At 72.6% G+C, this 12,365-nt stretch overlaps 3 protein-coding genes across 5 annotated transcripts; 1 reads left to right on the top strand and 2 right to left on the bottom strand.

The window, feature by feature from the left end:
* The first annotated feature begins 1,174 nt into the window (after nt 1-1,174).
* Nucleotides 1,175-6,050, top strand: PGAP3 (post-GPI attachment to proteins phospholipase 3). 3 transcript variants are annotated; one of them, XM_064524709.1, is made up of 8 exons: nt 1,175-1,610; nt 2,772-2,869; nt 3,143-3,265; nt 4,376-4,438; nt 4,674-4,735; nt 4,843-4,979; nt 5,098-5,302; nt 5,425-6,050. In XM_064524709.1, exons 1-8 carry the CDS (start codon nt 1,190-1,192, stop codon nt 5,486-5,488), a joined length of 1,173 nt encoding a protein of 390 aa, XP_064380779.1. In that variant the 5' UTR covers nt 1,175-1,189; the 3' UTR covers nt 5,489-6,050. The 3 variants fall into 3 exon arrangements, with proteins under 3 accessions (XP_064380779.1, XP_064380780.1, XP_064380778.1); XM_064524710.1 differs by having other exon boundaries at nt 3,113-3,265; nt 4,885-4,979; XM_064524708.1 differs by having other exon boundaries at nt 3,113-3,265.
* A 928-nt stretch (nt 6,051-6,978) lies between these two features.
* Nucleotides 6,979-9,101, bottom strand: PNMT (phenylethanolamine N-methyltransferase). The gene is made up of 3 exons (XM_064524507.1): nt 8,948-9,101; nt 8,625-8,832; nt 6,979-7,414 (listed from the first exon to the last, which is right to left on the bottom strand). Exons 1-3 carry the CDS (start codon nt 9,099-9,101, stop codon nt 6,979-6,981), a joined length of 798 nt encoding a protein of 265 aa, XP_064380577.1.
* Nucleotides 9,102-10,344: 1,243 nt separating this feature from the next.
* Nucleotides 10,345-11,973, bottom strand: TCAP (titin-cap). Its single transcript, XM_064524866.1, has 2 exons — nt 11,825-11,973; nt 10,345-10,804 (listed from the first exon to the last, which is right to left on the bottom strand). Exons 1-2 carry the CDS (start codon nt 11,971-11,973, stop codon nt 10,549-10,551), a joined length of 405 nt encoding a protein of 134 aa, XP_064380936.1. The 3' UTR covers nt 10,345-10,548.
* Nucleotides 11,974-12,365: the final 392 nt, after the last annotated feature.

Below are 12,365 nucleotides of genomic sequence, written 5' to 3'. Positions count from 1 at the left end.
ACAGTCCTGGGTTATGGGGACAGTCCTGAAGTAGGGGACAGTCCTAGTGAATAGGGACAGTGCTGGGGTATGGGGACAGGGGGACAGCCCTGGGGTGCAGGGATAGACCTGGGATATGGGGATAGTTCTGGGGTATGGGGACAGTCCTGGGGTACAGGGGACAGTCCTGCAGCATGGGGTGGATGGGGGACAGCCCTGGGGTACAGGGACAGCCCTGGGGTACAGGGACAGTCCTGGGACATGGGGGATAGTTTTGGGCTTTGGGGACAGTCCTGGGGTACAGGGACAGTCCTGGGACATGGGGGATAGTTCTGGGCTTTGGGGACAGCCCTGGGATACAGGGACAGCCCTGGGATATGGGGACAGGGGGCAGCCCCGAGGTAGGGGACAGGGGGCAGCCCCGGGGTAGGGGACAGCCCCCGGAGCACCCTCTCTGCCAACAGCCTGGCAGCGGACAGCAGGGCGCTGCCGAGGTGGCCCGGGGCTGGCGTTTGTCCCCACGCCGGGACCATCCCGGGCACGGGGGGGACCTGGCTCCGCTGCGCGGGGGGGAAGCGGGGCTCCGGGCTCCCGGCGGGGCCGGGGGGCGGCTCGGGCCGCGCTCCCGCGCGCCGCCATGGCCGGCCGCATTCCCGCGGCCCCTGGGGAGCGCGGCGCAGGGAGGGAGGGAGGGAGGAGCCGGCCTGGCAGGGCCGCCGCGGGGCGGGCGCGCTGGGCCGCGGCCCCGCCGGAGAATGGGCCCCATTCACGGCCGAGCCCCCGGAGCCGCGCCGGGGGGGCCTCCAGCTGCCGCCGCCGGCTGCCTCGCCGCTCCGGCTCGCCGCCGGCACCTGGTGACCGCCGGCCCCGGCTGCCCGGGGCCCCGCGCGACTGCAAGGCGCCGGCAGCGCAGGGGCGACGGCGGCCCCCGGGCCCGGGGCGGCGGGAGCCCCCAGGCCCTGGGCCGCCCCGACCCCCGGGCCGTGTCCCATGAGCCTCTGGGTGGGGCGCTGTATCCCGTGATCCTCCCCGGCCACAGCGGGGCGCTATATCCCGTGGTGCTCCTCGGCCATTGGGGCGCTGTATCCCTTATGCCTCCAGCCATCGGGGGGAGCTATATCCCGTGATGCTCCATGGCCATTGGGGGCGCTATATCCCGTCATGCTCCCCGGCCACAGGGGGACGCTATATCCCGTTATGTTCCTCGGCCATGGGGGGCGCTGTGTCGCTTATGCTCCCCGGCCATCGAGGGGAGCTATATCCCGTGATGCTTCCCGGCCATTGGGGGCGCTATATCCCGTCATGCTCCTCGGCCACGGGGGGCGCTGTGTCCCTTGTGCAGCCCGGCCTGCGGGGGCGCTATATCCCGTGGTGCTCCGCGGCGCCGCAGCGTTTCCGGGGCAGCGGCCGGAAGCGGCGGGACCGGGCGGCGATGGCGGCTCGGGGCGCCGCTCGGGCCGCGCTCCTGCTGCTGCTGGGGGCGGCGGCGGCGCCGGGCCCGGCTCGCGGCTCGCAGGGCGACCGGGAGCCGCTGTACCGGGACTGCCTGGCCCGCTGCGAGCAGCGCAACTGCTCGGGGGCGGCGCTGCGGCACTTCCGCGCCCGCCAGCCGCTCTACATGAGCCTCACAGGTACGGCCGGGCCCGCCCCGCGCACCCATTGGCTGGGCGCGGCGAGGCCACGCCTCCTGGGGAGGTCCCGCCCCTCGGAAGCCCCGCCCCCTCCCCCGCATGGGGCGGGCGAGTGGCCCAGGGGCTGCGGGGACGGGCTGGACCGTACTGGCGGACACTGCGTCGTGCTGGGGTCATACTGGGTCATTCTGGGGGACACTGGGCCATGCTGGGGACACTGGGCCTTCCTGGGGGCATGCTGGGGGTCACTGGGCCATCCTGGGGGTCACTGGGTCATATGGGGGGACACCGGGCCATTCTGGGGCCATCCTGGGGGTCATTGGGCCATCCTGGGGGCATGCTGGGGGTCACTGGGCCATCCTGGGGGTCACTGGGTCATATTGGGGGACACCGGGCCATTCCGGGGCCATCCTGGTGGTCACTGGGTCATATTGGGGGACACCGGGCCATTCTGGGGCCATCCTGGGGGTCATTGGGCCATCCTGGGGGCATGCTGGGGGTCACTGGGCCATACCGGGGCCATCCTGGAAGTCACAGGGCCATACTGGGGCTATACTGGGGGTCACTGGGCCATCTTGGGGGACACAGGACCATTCTGAGGCCATCCTGGGGGTCACTGGGCCACGCTGGGGGATATTAGGCCACCCTGGGGGCGTGCTGGGGGTCACTGGGCCATACTGGGGCCATGCTGGGGAGTGCTGTGTCACGGTAGGCGTCATTGGGCCACACTGAGGCTGTGCTGGGGGGTGCTGGGCTGTGATGAACCACTCTGGAAGGACGCTGAGCCGTACTGGGGGGTGCAGGGCCATGCTGGGGGACACTGGGCTATACTGAGGGTGCACTGGGGCCTGCTGTGGGGCACTGGGGAAGGCTGGAGCCCAGGCTTTGCCCATGCCTGAGCCCAGCGCACTGGGGATCCCGCCAGTTGGGCAGGGCCAACCCCCGTGGGCTCCTGCTTGCCCTGAGCTGGGCCCAGCACCCCCAGCTGCCGTGGTGTTCAGGCTGCACTGCCTAATGGCCACACCAGTGTCTGCACTGGGATTGACTGGAAGGGGCTCTGTGGCTGGGGACGGGGCCCCCAGGAAGGGCTGAGCCCCCGAGGGACCCTGCCCCATCCTCGGAGGCCTGTGCTGGCCACTGGCTCCTCTCCCCCCGCTGCAGGCTGGACCTGCCGAGACGACTGCAAGTACGAGTGCATGTGGCTCACGGTGCGGGTCTACGTCCAGGGCGGCTACAAAGTGCCTCAGTTCCACGGCAAGGTGAGCGGGTTGGTGCCGGCGCCATGCACGCAGGGGGGACGAGCCCCCGGGGCCCCCCCCCCGCTCCGCGCTGTCCTCCCCTGCCCCAGGGAGAGCCCCCACGATGGGGGTGCCAACGCCCGACCAGGGCCCGGTCCCGCCTCGGCTGTGCCCAGCAGCTGCTGGGGACCGCGTCCGGCAGAACAGCGCGATCCGCACCGCTAACGTCTCTATCGTCCGTCTCCCTCTTGTTTTCTGTTCCAGTGGCCCTTCTCTCGCTTCCTGTTCTTCCAGGAGCCCGCGTCTGCCTTCGCCTCCTTCCTCAACGGAGTCGCCAGCTTTGTGATGCTGCACCGCTACAAAGCCTCCGTCCCGCCTTCCTCGCCCATGTACCACACGTGCATCACCTTCGCCTGGGTGAGCCGCGCGCCCTTCCCCGCCGCCGCCGGCACCGCTGCCGGGGAGGGCAGGGCTGCAGCGGGGAGCCGTCCCCTGCTTCCCCACGGCCCCGTTCAGCCTGTGCCGTCCCCCCCTTCTCACGGGGACCCTGAATCCCCCTGAATCCCCCTGGCACCGTCCCCGCGCCCCACAGCCGTCCTTCTCGGGGACGCGCGCCCTCCTCTGCCGCCCGCGCCGGCTCTGCCAGGCCGAGGGACGGGCTTTGTGCAGCGGCTTCTCACCGGGCCGCGAGCGTTCGGTGCCTCTCGCCGCGGTTGTCTGCCTGCGCCAGGGCGGGGGGACGTTGCCGCCGGTGAACACAGACCTGCGCGTGGGCGGGAGCCGCTTTCCTCGCCCCGCGGGGGCCGTCTGGGGCCCTGGGACGCGGGGGCTTGGCCGCTCGCCGCCCGGGTCGCTGCCGGGGCTGTCGCTGCTTATAAAACCATCCGGGCACAGGACGAGCCCTGCGGTCCCGCCGCAGCACGGTGTCTTCCTGCGTGGGAGAGCCGACGCCGGTTCCCGGCGGTGCCGCTGCCCGGGCAGCCACGGCCAGCGCGTGAGCGGCAGCGGAGGAGGTTCTGCGCTCAGAGCAGCGCTGGGCAGGCAGCGCTTGCCTGGGCATCCTCTGCCAGAGAGCAGAGTCTCGAGGGCTTTTAAATAAACAGCTGATCAGCAAACGCTGCACAGCTCCATTAGCTGCCGCCTGCCCCGGCAGCTCGCGTCTCCAGATCCAATTTTCGGGGCACTCTTGTTTGATAATGAGACTGACAAGCTGGTTAGGGGGAACGTGATTGAAACTAGTAATTGGCACTTAGCTAATAGCGATGGCTGTTTAATCTCTTCCCATCCGGCGTGCCGCGGTTAACAAGGCGATTAAGTGTAGCCGCACCGGTTCTCGCGGCTCTGCAGACGGGGTTTGGCGTCGGAGCGGTCCCGGTCTCATGGATGCCGTGGGCCGCGGCCCTCTCGCCGGCCGAGCCTGGCGTTTGCTGGTCGGGCTGGGACGCAGAGCTGTCGGCTCCCGCCACCCCCAGGGTCGCGATTGCCCCCCCCCGAGGTTTCACGTCTAACCGGCCGCCTCCTCCCTAGGTCTCCTTAAACGCCTGGTTCTGGTCCACCGTTTTCCACACGAAGGACACAGCTGTGACGGAGGTGAGTGTCCCCCCGCGAAGCTGGCGTGTCGGTGGCCGCGGGACTGCCCCTTCCCGACACGCCGCAGCGTGTCCCGTGGCTGCGTCACCCTCTGTCCCCACACCTGCCCGGGGGTCCGGCTGTTCCTGCCTGTGTCCGGAGGAACTCTCCTGCCTCCGGACCGTGCCGGGTTTGTCCCGAGAGCTCCTGAACCCCGGTCTGTGCCGACCCGGCCCTCTGCGCTTCCAACCCGCAGAAACTGGATTACTTCTGCGCGTCGGCCGTCGTCCTGCACTCCATCTACCTGTGCTGCGTCAGGTGAGCCGCGGCGCCGGGCTCCCGCCGGCCTCCGCTCGCCCTCTCCGGCCCCGGCTCCTGGGCACGCCGGCGGGGCCGGCACGACCCCCTCCCTCCTCGCCCCCCAGGACGCTGGGGCTGAGACGGCCAGCCTTAATCGGCATCTTCAGGGCCTTCCTCCTCCTCTTCCTCACCTGCCACGTCTCCTACCTGACGCTCGTCCGCTTTGACTACGGCTACAACATGGCCGCGAACGTGGCGATCGGTGAGGCCGTGACGCGCGCCCGTCCGCCCGCGGGCGGGGGGAGACGGTGGTGGCCGTGGGGGGGGGGGGGGTCCGTGCCGCGCCGAGGGGGTGCTCCCGTCTCCCCGGTGCCCCCCAGGCCTCCTGAACCTCGGCTGGTGGCTGTGGTGGTGCGTGCGGAACCGCCCGCGCCTGCCGCACGTCTGGAAGTGTGCCGCGGTGGTGCTGCTGCTGCAGGCGCTCGCCCTGCTCGAGCTCCTCGACTTCCCCCCGCTCTTCTGGGTGCTGGACGCCCACGCGCTGTGGCACCTCAGCACCGTGCCCCTCACCGTGCTCTTCTACAGGTGAGCGCCCGGGGGGGGCCCGCTCCCCCCGCGGGCACCCGCCGCCGCTCCCGGGGAGCCGGGGAGCCCCGAGCTTCGGCCCCGGCGGCCCCGCAGCGCCCGCGTCTCCTCCTCCTCCGCAGCTTCCTCGTGGACGACAGCCTCTACCTCCTGAAGGCCAACTCGGACCTCTTCAAGGTGGACTAGTGCCGCCGGGGCAGAGCGGGCCCCTCGCCGCCGCCCCCCCGGGGGCTGCCACGCCGCGTGCCAAGCCGAGCCCCGCCGCCCGGCCCCCCCGGGCCCCCCACGCCGCGGGCGCCCGCCGCCGGTGCCTTCCGAGGTTTGCTTCGCTCCCGCTGCTCGGCGCGGGGGCTTCGCCGTGCCGTGCCATGCCGTGCCGCGCCGTGCCGCGCCGTGCCGCGAGGTGGCAACGGCAGCCGGTGCCGGTGGCGCGGGGGGGGGACGCGGGCGGCACGGAGCCGGGGATGGGGCAGGGGTGGGGGGCGCACGGTGCCTGTGCACCGCGGTGCCTGGCGTGAGCGTGAGCGTGTGCGTGTGCGTGTGCGTGTGCGTGTGCACGCTGCGCCGGGGTGCCGCTCCGCTCGCGCGGGCTCCTGGTGTCGTGTGGGGCCAGGGCGGTGCCTTGGGGTGGGGGGCGCCTGCCCCATAGCGGCCCTGGGGAGCCCTGGAGAGGGGCTGCGCCCCCCGCGCCCCCCCCGCGCCCCCGTGTTGTGTCCTGGCCTCCCAATAAAGCTGGAGTTCGACCTGTGTCTGTGGTTGGTGTCGCCCTGCTGCCGCCCTCGCCCGGCCCCACGGCGCCCGCTGCGCCCCACACCCCGCCGTCACCCCCGGCCTGCCCCACGGTGCGCCCACGTCCACCCTGCGCTGCCCCACTGGCTGCCCCATAGCCGCCCCGTGCTGCAGCCCATGCCCATGGTGCCCACCTTGGTGTGCCCCCCACCCTCTCTGCGTGCACCCCGTGCCTGCCCCATTGCACACCCCCTGCCCGCCCCATAGCGTGCCCCATGCCTGTCGCATGCCTGCCCCTTTGCACACCCCATGCCTGCCCCATTGCGCAACCCATGCCCGCCCCATTGCATGCCCCATGCCTGCCCCATTGCGCACCCCATGCCTGCCCCATAGCATGCCCCATGCCTGCCCTGCTGTGCACCCCATGCCTGCCCCATTGCACACCCCATGCCTGCCCCATTGCGTGCCCCATGCCTGCCCCGCTGTGCACCCCATGCCTGCCCCATTGCACACCCCGTGCCTGCCCCATAGCATGCCCCATGCCTGTCGCATGCCTGCCCCTTTGCACACCCCATGCCCGCCCCATTGCGCAACCCATGCCCGCCCCATTGCATGCCCCATGCCTGCCCCATTGTGTGCCCCATGCCTGCCGCATGCCCGTCCTATTGCACACCCCATGCCCACCACACTGTGCACCCCATGCCCACCCCATGCCTGCCCCATTGCGCGCCCCATACCCGCCCCCACCCCGGGACGCAGCAGCTCGCCGCTCCCCACCGCGGTGCCCGCAGCCACCTCACACCGTGCTCTGCAGCTCAAGGTTTATTGGGGGCAGCGCGGGGAGCACCGGCGACGCGGGGGGGGGCTCAGGAGCATCCTTCCGAAATCCGGCTTTGGCAGGGAGCCGGGGGGGCCGGCCGGGGGCTCAGGGCCGGGCCGGGGGGGGCTCAGGCCTCCGGCGGCTTCTGCGCGTGGGCGAAGAAGACGCCGGCGACGTCGTCCACACCGGTCTTGAGGGCGGGCGGCATGAGGTAGGAGCGGAAATCGCGGAGGGCGAAGCCGGCCCCGGCCAGGGCGCCGCGGACGTCGTCCTCAGCCAGCGGCACCACGGGCAGGCGCGCGGCGCCCGCCAGGTAGAAGGACTCGCCGAGGGCGCCCAGCAGCAGCGCGTGGCCGCCCGGGCGCAGCAGCGAGCCCACGTGGGCCAGTGCCCGGGCGAAGCTGGCCCGGTCGGGGCTCACGGCCTCCAGGCAGAAGGCGGAGAGCAGGGCGTCGGCGGGCGGGCGCAGCGGGGCGCCCAGCGGGTCGGGCTGGTGCACGTCGATGGGCAGGATGCGCCGGAGCCGGCCCCGCAGCCGCCGCTCCTTGTCCTGCCAGTGCTCCCTGCGGGGAGCCGGCGTCAGCCCGGAGCTCGGCCCAGCGCCCGCGGGATCGCCGTCCCGCCCGGGGGGGGGGGACGCGGGGCTGGGAGCCCCTGGGGAGCAGCCGGGGGACGTGGGGCCCTGATCCTGCAGGGATGTGGGACAGCGATCCCGTGCGGATCAGCCTGGCAGCTGTGGGATGTGGGGCTGGGATCCCATGGGATCAGCCCTGTGCCCACAGGATTCGGGCTGGCATCCCACAGGGATGTGGCGCTGGGATCCCACAGGGATGTGGGGCTGGGATCCCATGGAATAAGCCCAGCACCTATGAGGATGTGGGGCTGGGATCCTGCAGGGATGTGGGGCTGGGATCCCATGGGATCAGTCTGGCAGCTGTGGGATGTGGGGCTGGGATCCTACAGGGACATGGGGCTGGGATCCTGCAGGGATCAGCCCTGTGCAGGTGGGATTTGGGCTGGGATCCCACAGGGATGTGGGTCTGGGCTCTTGCAGGGATCAGCTCAGCACCTGTGAGGATGTGGGGCTGGGCTCGCACAGGGATGTGGGGCTGGGATCCTTCAGGGACGTGGGGTCGGGATCCCCGGGATCAGCCCAGCACTCGTGGGGATGTGGGAGCAGCCGTGCTCCGAGTGCCAGGCTCGGGCTGGGCTCGGCATCCAGTGCCAGGGGCCGGCCTGGGGGTCCCCGGGTCCCCAACCAGCACCGTGCCTGTCCCCACCCCATCCCTGTGCCAGTGCTGTGCCCACGCCCATCCCATCCCCGTGCTCGTCCTGTCCCCATGCCAGCGCCGTGCCCGTGCCCATCCCCGTGCCAGCACCGTACCTGTGCCCATCCCGTCCCTGTGCCCCTGCCCATCCCATGCCAAGGCTGTGCCCATCCCCGTGCCAGCACCGTGCCTGTGCTCATCCCGTGCCCATGCCCATCCCATCCCTGTGCCAGCACCGTGCCCATCCCGTCCCTGTGCCAGCCCTGTGCCCGTGCCCATCCTGTGCCAAGGCTGTGCCCATCCCCGTGCCAGCACCGTGCCTGTGCCCATGCCCAACCCATCCCTGTGCCAGCACCGTGCCCATCCCATTCCCGTCCCCATGCCAGCACCGTGCCCATCCCCACGCCAGCCCCATGCCCGTGCCCATCCCATCTCTATGCCCATCCCGTCCCCGTGCCCGTCCCGTCCCATGCCCATCCCATTCCCATGCCCGTCCCGTGCCCACCCTCGGCCCTCGATCTTGCAGACGTGCTGGATGAAGGGGCTCCAGTCGAAGGTGCCGGGCTCCCCCCGCGCCCAGCGCCGCAGCTCCTCCCGGTTCACCGCCAGGTAGTCGGTGGCCACGATCTCCTCGAAGTGGTCGCAGGCGCTGAGCAGCTGGTAGATGGTGGGGCCCGAGCCCACGTCGATGAGGGTGCGCCCGCGGATCTCACCTGGGGGGGGGGGCAGGACGCCGGGGTCCCTCACCGGGCTGGGCACATTGGGGGGGGGGGGGGGGGGGGTCTCTCCCACCCAGCCGTGCCTCAGTTTCCCCCGCGGCCGCCTCACCGCTGGCGAAGGTCTCGGCCAGGCACCGCAGCTTCCAGGGCACCACGCAGTCCTCGGAGGAGAAGTCGGCCCGGGGGGGCACGTAGTTGTTCTGCAGGTAGGCGCGGGGGTCGAAGCCCTCGTAGCCCGCGCGCACGGCGGCCAGGCTGCTCATGGCGAGGGGCTGCGGGTCCCGCGCCCGCCCGCCGCCGCCGCCGCCTTATATCCGCGACCGGCCCGGGGGGGGCCGCGGGGAGCCGTGGCCGTGCCCGGCGCCGCCGTGATTGCGGCCATCCATCCCGGCTAACCTGGTTAGCGGCAGCCCCGGGGCCGGGGGCGCGGGCTGAGCTCCGGCGGTGCTGGATCCGGCCCCGTGCGGCTGCGCTGCGCCAGCCCCTGGCCGGCGGGGCCCAGGCGTCCGGGCCCGCGAGGCTGTTCGGCTCCCCAGGACCGTGGGTCTGGCCCCATGGATGGGGGGGGTGAGTCCCCAAGGGGTGGGGATGGGGCATGACCCCTCCCCCCCAACCGCAGCCCATCAGTGCTGCCTCGTGCACATGTCACCAGTGAGCTGAGCGTGCTGGGCCTCAGCCCGCGGCAGGGCCTGGCACCACCTGCCAGAGCAGGATGGGACCCACGGGGCTGGGCACAGGGACAGGGTTTAAGGTCCCCTCCCCAAAAAAATCCCTGGCCACCTCTGATGCCAGTGGTGGTGCAGGATGGATCGAGCCCCTGACGCCAGGATAAAGGTGCCAAAGCCCCGTGGGCGGCATGTGGGGACGGGGCTGGGATGGGGATGAGGATGCGGATGAGGATGGGGATGAGGATGGGGACCAGGACAGGGACGGGGATGGGACAGGCACAGGGAGGGGACGGGGCTGGCGGGGGCCCAGGGACAGCAGGATCCGGCCGGGAGGGAACAGCTAATCTAGGCGCTGGCACTGGGGCCCTCCCGGGCACAGGGACAGGCCGGGCTGGCAAAGGGGGGGGACGTTATATAAGCACCCCCCCCCCCCAGGCAAATAGCAGCCCCCCCGCCCCAAATCCCCACAGGATCCTGGGTCCCTGCAGCTGCAGGCAACAGGCTGTGCCTCAGTTTCCCCGGTTCGAAGCCCAGTGGGCTGCATGGGGGGGGGGGTCAAACCCATCCTTGTGCCCTAAATCTTGCACACCGCCCCCCCCCCCCCGAAGGCCCCCCCGCCCCGAGCAGCGGCGCTGCCAGACGAGGCTGGACGTTTTATTGCAGTACAAAGTCAACTCGGTAAAAAAAAAGCCGCGCACAGAAAGCCGCAGCACAGCTCGCTGCGGGCCGGGGGGGCTCGGATCCCCCCGGCCCCCCCAGGGGAACCGCGGCGCGGCCGGGCCCGGCTCTGCCCCGGGCGCCGCAGCCCCCCCGGCCCCCGCGCTCCCCGCTCCGCCGTGGGGACCCGCGAGTCCGGGCCCCCCTCCACGCCGCCGCCGTCCATCCGCCCACGCTGCTTCTCCAGGGCTGCAGAGCGGGCCCAGGCGTCCGGGCCCCCTCTGCCCCCCGCCGCCGCCGACCTGCTCAGCCCCCCACTAGCAAACTAGCGCCCAGCCCAGCGCCTGCTGCAGCCCCCCGCCCGCGGCCCGGACGCCGGGGCCCCTCAGCCCCGCTGGGCCTCGTGCGAGAGGGAGCGGGAGAGGGCGCGGGGGACGGCGGCCTTGGCGCCGCGCAGGTCGGGGGGCTCGAAGAGGGGCAGGGGCAGCGTGCGGGCGTAGGGCAGCAGGTGCTGGGCCAGCGGCTGCCCCAGGTGCCCGCAGCGCACCAGCCCCCAGGGCGAGCGCTGCTCCAGCACCCGCGTCTCCCCGCGCCGCTCCAGCGTCTCCCGGCGCTGCTCGTCCACCTCCCGCAGGCACCACCTGGGCACCGGCAGCTCGGGGGGTGCTCGGGGGGGCCGGAGCCCCCTGAGCCCCCCCTGTGTCCCGCACCGCCCCACGGGGACCCCAGAGACTCCCGTGTCCTGCACCGCCCCACGGGGACCCAGCGATCCCCCCACGTCCCCCGCTGCCCCATGGGGACCCCAGAGACCCCCATGTCCCGCACCGCCCCAAGGGGACCCAGCAATCCCCCCATGTCCCCCACTGCCCCATGGGGACCCCAGAGACCCCTGTGTCCCGCACCGCCCCACGGGGACCCAGCGATCCCCCCACGTCCCCCGCTGCCCCATGGGGACCCCAGAGACCCCTGTGTCCCGCACCGCCCCACGGGGACCCAGCGATCCCCCCATGTCCCCCACTGCCCCATGGGGACCCCAGAGACCCCTGTGTCCTGCACCGCCCCACGGGGACCCCACAGCCCCATGGGGACCCCGGAGACCCCCCCACATCCCGCACCGCCCCACGGGCATCCCGGACACCCCCCACATCCTGCACAGCCCCATAGGGATCCCACAGCCCCATGGGGACCCCGGAGACCCCCATGTCCTGCACCACCCCATGGGGACTGTGGAGATCTCCCCCCCCATCTCCCTCACTGCCCCACAGGGACCCCAGAGATCCCCCCCAATCTTTCATTGACCCGTGGGGACCCCCCACATCCCACACTGCCCCATAGGGACCGCAAAACGCCCCCCCCATCCTGCAAACACCCCACGGGGACCCACAGCCCCACAGGGACCCTGGAGACCCCCCACATCCCGCACAGCCCCACAGGGACCCCCACGGGAGCCCCAGAGATCCCCCCAGCCCCCCCAGCCCCATGGGACCCCTGGAGACCGTCCACGACCCCCAGCCCCATGGGGACCCCCCACATCCCCAGAGCCCCGTGGGACCCTTGGACGAGCCCCAGAGCCCCCCCAGCCTGCCAGCCCCACGGGGACCCTCGGACACCTCTGGGGACCCCCCCAAACACATCCCCAGACCCCCCCCGCCGCCGCTCACCCGTCCTCGGGCCGGGTGCTGAGCACCAGGTCGAGCCACTCGGCGCTGAAGGACTCGCGGCGCCCCACGTCCTCCTCCCGCAAGCGGCAGCCCAGGCGGGCGCCCGAGAGCAGCCCCCCGCTGCGCACCACCGCGCTGGGCCCCCACATGCCCCCGCCGCCGCTCGCCTCCGCCGGCGCCTGCCCGCGCCCGCCGCCCCCCGCTTTTATGGCCTCCGCCGCCGCTATTTTTGGGACGCGCTGCTGGCACCGCCGGGTGCCAAGGGCCCTCTCGGGGCTGGCGGGGGCGGGGGGGACACGTGCGTCCCCCCGTGTGTGTGCCCGGCCCCAGCCCCGCGGGGACGGGGCGCTCGGGGCCTTCTGGCAGCACCGGCCCCGACAGATGGGGGCTGCGGACAGACGGGCGCCCGCGGGGCCGGCGCTCGCTCACGCGGCCCCCGAGCTTGGGCGCCCGGCGCCCACCCCACGTCCCCGTCCCGTGGCACCCGCATCCGCGGGGATGCACGGGGAAACCGAGGCGGGAAGCTTTGGCCCCGGCGGCC

This window comes from Dromaius novaehollandiae, chromosome 22 (assembly GCF_036370855.1).
Source record: "Dromaius novaehollandiae isolate bDroNov1 chromosome 22, bDroNov1.hap1, whole genome shotgun sequence".
Lineage (NCBI taxonomy): Eukaryota > Metazoa > Chordata > Aves > Casuariiformes > Dromaiidae > Dromaius > Dromaius novaehollandiae.
This window is presented reverse-complemented; position numbering and strand designations above follow the sequence as displayed.